A 10,341-nucleotide genomic window follows, 5' to 3' on the forward strand; every position below is an offset into this window, starting at 1 on the left:
ACGTGACCGGCACGCCCCTGGGCCGGCAGGGCCGCCGCTGCCGCCCCCGCCCCGCCCCCGCCGGGCCCGGGCCCACACAAGCGGTCCACACAGGCGTCCAGTCACAACCGAGAACTTTATTGGACACGGCTCGGCTCCAGGACCTCGCAGGCCCAGCACACTGGCCCGCGGCCCCCGACAGCCAGGGCTGGAGGAGGGTGGTTCGATCCAACGAGTCTCGGAGCAAACGGCAACCCCACAACGCAACACTCGACCTAAGATTACTATATAGTTGGGGACGGAGGGCTGCTCCACAGACGTATGAACAGATCAAATCTTTATAAATAAGAAACATCCAGTGAAGAGAAAATGACAACTCTAATTCACCCTTCTACAGAGCGCTCTAGGGCAGATGAGTGGGGGCGGCCGGAGGCCCGGATGGGGAAGGAGTGGGCCCGGATGTCCACGGCACGGGGCGGGGCGGGGGCGAGGCCGGGGTAGCAGACAACGGGCACTAGGACACTGCGCATTTACAAGACCGACTACTGGGGGGGCGGCGGCCCCGTGCGTGTGTGTCAGGCTGTTCATTTCGGAATGAGGGGTGGTCTTTACATCGTGTTCTGTGGCTGGTGCGCTCGGAGAGGGGCTACTTTGTGGAGAGGATAAGGGCAACGATGAGACCGTAGAGGCCGAGCACCTCGGCGAAGATGAGGATCAGGATCATGCCCACGAATAGCCGGGGCTGCTGGGCAGTGCCACGCACACCAGCGTCCCCCACGATGCCAATGGCAAAGCCAGCTGCCAGCCCGCTGAGGCCCACGCTCAGGCCAGCACCCAGTTGGAGGAAACTCCTGGGGGAGAGAAGACACCGGATAGACGTCAGCCACCTGCCAGGGGAAGCAAGTCACCAGCCCGACGCCCCCTCCCCAGCCCTCCCAGCCCCCCCAGCCCCGTGCAGTGGCCTCGCCCGAGGCAGGACATGACCTATGGGGAGGGGCCCGGCACTCACCTGTAGAGAGTGATGCCATCATTCAGGGAATTAGCGATGAGGACGGCCACCACCAGCCCGTAGATGGCGATGATACCAGCCATGACCACTGGGATGATGGACTTCATGATCAGTTCTGGCCGCATGACAGACATGGCCGCGATGCCAGTGCCACTCTTGGCTGTACCGTAGGCGGCACCCAGGGCTGTGGGGAGGGGGCAGGAAAGGCAAGGTGAGCTCAGAGCACCTGGGGCCAGGACCCTGGGGGTAGTAGCTGTGGCACGGCCGAGAGACGCCGTAAGTCATCACCGACAAGGTGAGATGAAGCTGGCACCCGGCTCAGGGCAGGAGGTGGCCCTCGGGGGCAAGAGCTACAGCTGGGCACGCAGGGAGCTCAGGCAGCTGTCTCCTTCCTCCAACAGAGGCCCTTAACGGCTGTCCCGCCTGTCTGGGCTCCTGCTCCGCTGTTTAACCTTGGCCCCAACCTCCCAGAGACCCCAGTACAGCTGCCCACAGCCTAAAAGGTGGAGCTCTGACAGGCCCAGCAGAGCAGCCCAGTCACATGGAGAGAAAGCTGAGGGCATCCTCAGGCACACAGCAGGACTAGGCTCTCAAGTCTGGAAAGAATCCTCTCTGCCATCACCCAGGTGGACCATGAGGCCTCGACAGACCTCCCAGAAGCACGCCTGCATGCACAGAGGCCTTGGGCTCACAGAAGCCTAGATTTCCACCCCCCCAAGACCTCCAGCAACGAAGCGTGGGGGAACGGGAGGACGCCCGGTCTCCTCTGATGGTACTCCGCCTCGCTCTTGCCAGGGTGTGCTGCCTTCCTCCAATCTCCCTTCTCCTGGCCTCCACGCATGGAGTAACTTGTGCACAGAATAGAGCCACAGCGGGCCCAGGTGGCTCTTCCGACTCCTGCCCTCCAAGGTCTTGCTGCACTGCTTGAGCAAAGGATAACATGGCTCATGGGTTTCAGAAAAGATGTGGACACTCTTGACCATTCCTCTGCACGTTTTATTCACCTGTTTGGACCACAAAAATGCCTCCTATCTGTGTTCATCACTGAGCAGGGAGGAAGTCAGAGGAGCTCTGGCTTCCCGGGGCTCCAAGCCCGGTGAGGAAACACACATGGCCCCTCCAAGCACAGCAACACGTTCTAGAAGAGTGGGGAGGCCCGTGGGAGTGGGGGAAGGGCTCCATAGAGAAAGTGACGTTTGAGGAAGAGGCTTGAGTGAGCAAAAATGATTGCAGACTGCACGCACGAATGGAGACGTCCCCCAACGAGGCATCACACTGGGAGCCAGCAGAAAGAGAAAAGAAGTAGGGGTGACAGCAGAGGGATTTCCACTCCAACACCACCACGCCTAGACACTCGGCACCTTTAACCTGGGGCTCAGGGCTGGTCTTCACGAAGCTCTTCCGGGAACTCTCCTGGTTGCAGTGCATTCTGGGGGCTGCTACTGCAGGCCCCGCACCACATCGGGCTACGTCAAGTGCATGAAAGGAGCCAGTGCCATGGTTTGTCACTCAAGCGGGAGAGCACAGGCGATGAGTGTCACTGAGTAAGGCACCAATTACTGGGAAGTTAGCACCCCAGGTAGCAGGACACGGCCAGAGGTGGAAAGTGAGCGGGGCCCTTCTCCAGAAGGCAGCAGGGAGATCGTCTGGCTGAGGGTGGGGCCGCCACGACAGGAACAAAGGGAAGACACAGGGCTGACCATCAGGATGGAAAAGCAGCCTGGCCTGGGCAGCAGCAGGTGTCCCGGAAAACCCTGGATGCCAGCTCTGGAGGCGAAGCCTCACCAGGTCCCAGATCGAGCAGGGAACAGAAAGTGCAATCAGGAGGCAGTTCCAAGAACAAAGCACCAAACGCAGGGTGCCTGCCAGCAGGGAGGAAGTCAGAGATTACGGTAAAGGAGCAACTGACAAACTTGTGGAAGACTTGATGAAGAAAGAGTTGACAGGACTTCTGTCACAAGAAAAAAGGGGAAGCGGGAGGAGATCGGGCCCCACAGGAGCAGGCAGCACCAATCCTCAGGGGCCTGGGGCAACAAAAAAGCCCTAGACCAGTGATACCCTGTTCTCAGTAACTTCCAGAGACCTGCTTTCTGATCAGGCTCCATCTGAAAGTATCAAGTTAAGTTCCAGAAAAGGAAGAGATGTACCTGATGACTAGAGCAGGCCAGGAGCTGGGTACAGAAAAAAGGCCCAAGGGGCAAACTCAGGGCTTCGGGAACAAGCAATGGCAGCCAGAATTCAAGGAATTCTGGGGCGGGAATGTCTTGTTTTGTTCACTGATGTTCCCCTGTGCCTGGCACACAGTAGGAGCTCACTCGACATTTGCTGAATGAACGAATGACAGCCATAAATAACAACGCACACATGGCCAGGCACAGGAGAATCTCAAGAAGTGTGGAGGCAAAGAGCAGAAAAGGGGTGGGGGGTTACAGCAGCCTGTCCGTCCAGAAGTGCCGGAAAGCAGACAGCCCCTTAAGATGTGGAAAGAGCAGGGTTAGCTGGGAGAGAAGGGGAAGTCCAGATCACTTCTCCCACCACAAATGACCCCTTATGTGCACGTGATGGGAAGGGCAGGGTAGGGCTCACTCAGTAACTCATGACTGGCAGACAGGCCCAGGCAGAGGGCGGCCCTCAAGACAGCAGAGTCCCCAAGCCCCCACCTCACAAGTGTTTACAGACAGCACAGGCTGTTTGGAGTTCAAACCCGCCACATACTTGCACAGGGAGCCTCCCCAGCCCACCAGGTAGGGTGGGGCAGGGCGGGGTCATCCAAACCAAAAACCAGACCTACCTAAGGAGGCCCAGAGGAGACCAGGCCAGACCAGTCTACAGGCTTGCCGCAGACTAGGACTCACCTTCCTGGGTCCCACATTCTTGGGCCTGGCCCACGTGCCTCTCTCTCAGGTAGACCAGTTTTCACCGAATTCAACACCCATTACCGTCAAGACCTAACTTCAAAAGCAGGGTGCCATCAAGAACCTGGAAGGCCCCTTCTCTTTGCCTAGGGGAGCCCTCCCAATTTCGGACCTGGGAAAAGGGAAGTCATTCATTCATTCATTCATTCAGGCCTGAACCAGACGACTCCCTCCTAAGGACAAAGACCCAATATGACACTCTATGCCACTCTCTCATTCACCCAGAAGTAGACCCCCGACAGGCGTGCACACACATAGCACTGATGCTGGCCTGCTTCCCAAACACCCGTCCTTCGCCTTTAGCCTGTCCAGACCCCTGCCCCATTCCACACAATCCTAGCCCTGGGCTCCTGCCAGCTGTCAGGACCAACCCCTCTGCCCCATTTTCCCAAACAACCCACACATCCCACAGGGCTACGGGGAAACAGTGACAGGCCGTAACCGGAAGCACCTGCCTCTGGGTACAGACCCACCTGACCCCCGTCGGGGGCGGGCCGCCACAAGGGCGAGAGCTGTGTACCAAGGAGGGGAGCGCCAGGGCCTCATCCCCCGACACCCCCGCCGAACAGGGGGAGCTTCCCGAGGTGTGATGTCACACCTGCCCGCAGGATGGCGGTGGGGGGTGCGGAGCAGGCGCAGGACCGCGCGCCCCCACCCCAGCCTCCCTCCCGCCTCTCCTAGGGCTAAGATGGCAGCGGCGCCGCCGCCCCACCCCCGCACCTACACTGACGGCGGCAGGGCTGCCGGCCCAGGATCCCCGGGAGACCCGTGAGACCCGCACCCCCGCCCAGCCCGCAGGCCCTGCGACCCGCAGCCCTCGGGGCCCCGACCCCCGCCCGCGGTCACGTGAGGCTCGGGACCCCCCCCAACAGCTCGGAATTACGTCAGCGTGACGTCACACCGAGAACCCTAGGGCGACGCGGGCATAAGCTCCGCGAGTCCCGGCGCCCCCAGCCTCCCGAGTCCCTCCTGCCTCGGCGCTCACCGCTGAAGACCATGGCGGCCGAGGCGCCCATGACCGCGAAAAAGGAGGCGTACTCGGGGCCGCCCTTGGCCTCGGACATGTCTGCGGGTGGGGAGAGGGCGAGCTCAGCGGGCCAAGACGGGGGCGAGGACGGGCCGGGCACGGCAAGCGAGCGCAAGGAGAGCAGTCAGGCGGCTGCGAAGGCGACCCGGCCCGTCAGCGGCTGCGCTCTAAATACCAGCACCGCAGAACAAAATGGCGGCCGCAGCCGTGTCACATGACCCGGGCTCCGCCCCTGCGGGCTATACCACTTCGTGCAGGCGGGGGGCGCCACGGCTTGGTACGCCCTAGCGGCCCTCTGACTGCTCCTGCACCGTGCCGCCGCCCAAGCGACCCGGACTCAGGCGTTCCGCCCCACCTCGGCCTCCGCGGACGCGGAGCCGGGCGCTGGCAGCTTCTCGCACCCCTTGGCGTTGGGCCCGTCCGGCTCCCGGGCGGGGGCGGGGCGGTGACCCTCGTATTAGCATATGGGGCGGGGCGTGGGGTGCCCCGCCTCCTCTGCGGCTGCGAGGCGCCAGCTGGTGCGGCTTTCCTTTACGTTCGCCGAGTGGATTCGGCGGCGAGGTTCTCGCGGCCTTTCTCCGGGCACCCGGGACCGAGGTCTCCCCGGGAAGTCTTCATACTTCAGACGGAGCCGAAATCCCAAGGCCTGGGCGTCGGCCTTTTCTTCTGCTCCAGTCCCCAGGAAAGCCCCTACCCCACCTGTGAACTCCTGGCCTCTCCTCGCAGCCCTCCTGTGCCCCCAGGTCGCCCCACCCCGACCATGTCCCCAGTCTCCTCCAGACACAGACCTACCGGCCCCCGTCCCAGCTAATGGTGACTTCTCTCCTGGCTTCTGAGGAAGAGGAGCCCCCTTCCCTGCATCTGTCCCCTCCTTTGCATCAGGGACCCAGCCTTCAGTTGGGGGGCTGTCTCTACCCCCTCAAGATGTAAGCCTGGCTGGTTTGAAACCCTGTCAGTGCTGCGACCTGTGGATGATTCCCCAGATTTCTGCATATTCTGGGATCCATTTCCTCCAGCCTGTCCTCACGCAAAGCTGACACCTGCAGGGCTGCATTTATTTCTGGAACAACAGCCAGTGGTTCCTTCCCATTCCACCCGGCAGCTTGGCCTGGGGTTGGAACTGTCCTGCTGATCCCATGAGGGGTTATCGGCACCCCGACTGGCCGCCTTCTCTCTCCCGACCAGCTGTGGTTCCCTTTGCCCTCTTGTTCCTTGCCTTTCAGAACTACATGGTCCTTGGTCTTCCTTGAGCTCCTGGCCCTGGTCCCAGCACTAAAGGGTTCTCCCCGGAAGTCCTGGGTGGCAGCCTTCTCCATGTGGGCAGTGTGGGGTCAGCACCTCTGCCCACCGCCCCACCGGACTCAGCTCCACCTTCCACAACAGCTTCCCTGTGGCCCCTTCCCATTGGCAAGACTGGGTCCTCCACCATGCCAACTGGCAGCCTGCAGATGTGTCTGGTCTGTCCTGTTTCAAAAGGGAGGAGGCTGCCGTACCCCCGGAGGCCTCTCCACCTTCCTCCGCCACCCTCTTCCCAGACTCTGACTTCTGCAAAGAGAAATCTTCACTCGGTGTCTCCACTTCACCCGCCCTCCCTCCCAACCCCTTGCCTTTGCCAAGGTCACCTGGGACTTGCCGTTTCTCTAAGCTGAGAGGCGTTTGTCAGGCTGTATGGGGGGGCCTCTTTGCTGCATGGCCCGCTGCCCACTCCACCACACCCTCTCCTCTCTCTCCAGCTCACCTCCTACAGCCCGACGCCCTCATTCCTTCTTCCTGGGGTCACAAGGAGGACCAAGGACAGGCCCAGGCCCCGCAGCAGCCTGGCGTCCCTGCAGGTGTCTGGTGAGCCCAGGGTTCCCGCCGCCCGCCCTACCCCTGGGCGGTCACGTCCAGCATCTCGCACCGTTCTGTCCCAGCCCTGATGGCACCCAAGTGCCTGCCACGGGCCTGCCCCTCACAGCTGCAGGCATTTAGGGTGCAGGCCAGGGAGCCAGTGCTGGCTGGGGAGTGTGCAGGGGGAGACTTCAGACCAGAATTCCTCCGCCAGGAAACCACGCAAACACCCAGAGGTGGGCAAAGCACGCCCCCGCCCCCCGCCCCCCATGTGGCTGAAATCCTAAGACCCAGGGTGACAGTTCCCTCCTTGGGCTCAGGGAGTATGTCATCGATGCTCACTGTCGTCTCATTTTCTGCGCAGGGTGAGGGGTCACACCAGGTCTCTGGGGGGGACTGCTGACACCTCCAGCCAGCACGTCTCAAAGCGAGCTCACCCCACCCCCACCTGCTTCCACTCTGTTATTTCCATTTCGGGCAAAAGACGCTCAAACCAGAGCCTTGAGTCACTCCACTGCTCCCTCTTCGTTACTCACCGAGCCCCGAGCTTCTGCTGCTTCCTGGCCGCTAGCTCTGCCCCGCCACCACCACCCCCCACCGCCACCGCATGCCCTCGGATCGGGCCTTCCCTCCTGGCCTGGGTCTCCTCACAGCCTCTAACCGGGTCCACCTGCTCAGTCTTAACCTCCCTCCCCGCAGTGCATTCTTCGCCCTGAAGCCGCAGGATCTTTCTAACTGGCACACCTGACCAGTCTCTCCATTCCTGGAATCCTTCCTGTCGCAGGCTGGACCCTTTGGCGGTCCCCTCCCTCTTATCGCCAGCTCCAACCGCCTCCCCCCCCAATCTCATCCCAACATGCTCTCCTTCCTCCCCTGTGCCCTGAGCCTGTATCCCTCTCTGCACCAACTACTCTCCTTCCCTTCTTGCATAAGGAGTGCTACTCGGATCTTTAAAACACCACCTCCTCCAGGAAGCCCTCCTGATCTCTCTTCCTTCCTTCTCAGACCCTTTCTTCATCCCTCACACTCCATCATTTTTTTTTTTTTTTCACTCACTACCTCCTCTACTGAGGGTCGCTGTGCCTCTTTTTCTGTATCTCTGATCCCTGGCAGATTAGCTTTAGCACATAAAGCTAATGTTTAGTGGTCACCAAGTGTGTGTCACGGCTGTCCTAAGCCTTTTTAGGGTATTATATAATCCTCATAAAGACCTTTTGAGGAAGATGCCACCATGACTCTCATTTTGTGGACAAGGAAACGGGCCTAGGAAGGTCAAACTTCTTGCCCTGGTCAGCCTGCTAGAGAGGAGTGGAATTGAAACTCCCAACTCCTGGCTGGGCCGAGCTGGTGTGGCTTTCCTCCTCCTCTCGTCTCCTCACAGGGGCTCAGGGAGCATCCAGTGATCAGTGAGAAGGCCAGAAGGGACCCAGGGCACTTTCCCTTTGGCCTGTGAGCACCGGGCAGGTGCTCGGGGCTGTGTGGTGTGTGACCAGGGACACACGTCTCTGCCTTCCCCCTCACAGCTAGGTCCCCAGGTTGAAATCACAGCATTGTCAGCCCCTGGCCTGTCATTGCACAGTGGGGATTTGCAGAAATAAAGGAAGGGCTTTGGGAAACTCAAGCCAGAAATCCCAATAGGGAGAGATTTAGATAGATGGGGTGGGGGTCGGGAGTGTCCTGAGCCCCCGAGGATTCTAATGAGGATAAAAGGATCCACGGTCCCCACCAAAAGATGGTGGGAGAGGGAAGTCCAATGGAACTCGACAGAACCCTGAAGGAAGGGAGGGGGACAGGGGGGGAGATAAAGACCAGGAATAAATTTCCAAATGATCGGAAAGATGAATTTATCCCAAGGAAGCAATTTCAACAAAGCAAGAAGTGAGTCTGGAGACGGTGGCAGCAGCCTTATCAGGAACGTGAGGAAACTGCAGACAACGAAGCCTGTCACACGGCGTGCCTTCTCCCTGGGGACAGTTCCATTCTTCCGAGTCACAGTGACCACATGCCAAAGGCACAGAGCTAAGAGATGTGGCACCCTCCTCTCTTGGCTCGGCTGGATAAGAGCTCCATGTGGCCCAGGCGAGACAGGGGTGAGGTGAAACGGGACCGCAGTAGTTCCACGGGAGGGGAATGAGCAAAGGCCATTTTTCTTCTACAACTGAAAAAAATTAGGGCTTCTGTTTGGGGCAGTGGGGCACACAACTCTTGATCTCTGCATCATGAGTTCAAGCCCCACGCTGGGTGTAGAGCTTACTTTTTAAAAAATAGGGCTTATAAAATGACAAGATTTTTTTTTTTTAATAAAAAGTGTCCAGAAAATAAATTGCAGATGTCCTATGGGAAAATCGAGCAGGGTACAACGAGGACCCGACTCCCGCCGCCATCACTGGTACAGGGAGCCCGCAGGCCGGACCTGACCGCTGGGGGATGGTGTGCGGCCAGGGCCTGGCACCCGGCCTGGCACAGGGTTCTCAGAAAGGGTGCCCACAAAGGGGATCGCCTGCCCTGGACCCTCCGCCCGGTCTGGACTCACTCAGCGTTTGCCTCCACCAGTCGGGGGTTACGACGCCCTCCGACCCTCAGCCACTCATCTAATATTTATCGAGCCTCTACGGTGTGCAGGCAGCAAGCTAGGCCCTGGCGAGTACAGAATCAAGCACGAGGGCTCTTACCCCCAGGGTCTCGCAATCCAGTGGGCACTGGCTGTGCAGACAACGAGGTCCCGACGCTAAACCAGAACTGTGGTTACTGGACACACAGATGACGGGAAAGGGGGGAGGGGCCAGGTGGCTCGGACGGCCCCCGAGGGGTGATCTCTGAACAAGGTCTTAAGAGATGACGAGGGCTGGGAGCCGGGGAGAGGCACCACCCGGTTTGTACTGGCCTCACAGAGGACGACAACCACGGGGCACAGGGCAGCTGCCGCACTGGGAGCGGGTGTGCACGTCTGCGTGGACGGTCCCTGAAGTGGCCAAGTGACAAGCAGGCGGCTGAGGAAGGGTACACAGGCGTGTTCCCTGAACAGGCACGCAGATGCCACCAACAGCGGTGACCCCCGGGGTGGGGGGCAACGGCGAAGATGTCCCTCGTGGACATTCCGGGACCGTATTGCTTTTCTGCCCGGTGCACACTTTACCCTTTGAGAAACTGTGAGACGGGAAGGAATGGGAAGCACGTACCCAGGGGGCACGGGTTTCCTTTCGGGGGCACAACTAGGTGGCCTGGTGGTTGCACAGCCCTGCGAATGTACCACGTGCCACCGAGTTGGTCACTTCAAAATGGTTAGGCTCAGTGTGAAAAAAGCCACTAAAACAAAGCCCTTCCATGGCCACCTAGAGGTGGGGACACAAGCTGGGACACGGCTACCGTGGACCAGGCCCATGAAGGGGCCCACGTGAGGGCAGGTGGTGGGGGGAGTAGGAGACGAGGGCCCCGGGGAAGACACCGGTCACCGAAGCTGACCCGGCCGAGGGAGGCAGGCGTCTGAAACGTCAGAGGCCAGGGTCTCAGTGTCAGTCACAAAACGGTGCTAAGCACCCTTACGGAAGAAGTTGCTGCCGCAGGGAGTTTGGGGACGTCCC

At 60.1% G+C, this 10,341-nt stretch overlaps 1 protein-coding gene across 1 annotated transcript; it reads right to left on the bottom strand.

The window, feature by feature from the left end:
* Window positions 1-96: 96 nt before the first annotated feature.
* On the bottom strand, window positions 97-5,123 carry ATP6V0C (ATPase H+ transporting V0 subunit c). Its single transcript, XM_042971861.1, has 3 exons — window positions 4,889-5,123; window positions 989-1,172; window positions 97-830 (listed from the first exon to the last, which is right to left on the bottom strand). Exons 1-3 carry the CDS (start codon window positions 4,965-4,967, stop codon window positions 626-628), a joined length of 468 nt encoding a protein of 155 aa, XP_042827795.1. The 5' UTR covers window positions 4,968-5,123; the 3' UTR covers window positions 97-625.
* Between the last annotated feature and the right edge of the window lie 5,218 nt (window positions 5,124-10,341).

This window comes from Panthera tigris, chromosome E3, assembly GCF_018350195.1.
Source record: "Panthera tigris isolate Pti1 chromosome E3, P.tigris_Pti1_mat1.1, whole genome shotgun sequence".
In the NCBI taxonomy this organism is placed as follows: domain Eukaryota; kingdom Metazoa; phylum Chordata; class Mammalia; order Carnivora; family Felidae; genus Panthera; species Panthera tigris.

Coding starts and splice junctions, on each gene's coding strand:
- ATP6V0C (XM_042971861.1), bottom strand. CDS start 4,967: ATGTCCGAGGCCAAGGGCGGCCCCGAGTACGCCTCCTTTTTCGCGGTC. Junction 1,173..4,888: donor GGCCGCCATGGTCTTCAGCG/GTGAGCGCCGAG, acceptor CCCTCCCCACAG/CCCTGGGTGCCGCCTACGGT. Junction 831..988: donor GATGGCATCACTCTCTACAG/GTGAGTGCCGGG, acceptor TCTCTCCCCCAG/GAGTTTCCTCCAACTGGGTG.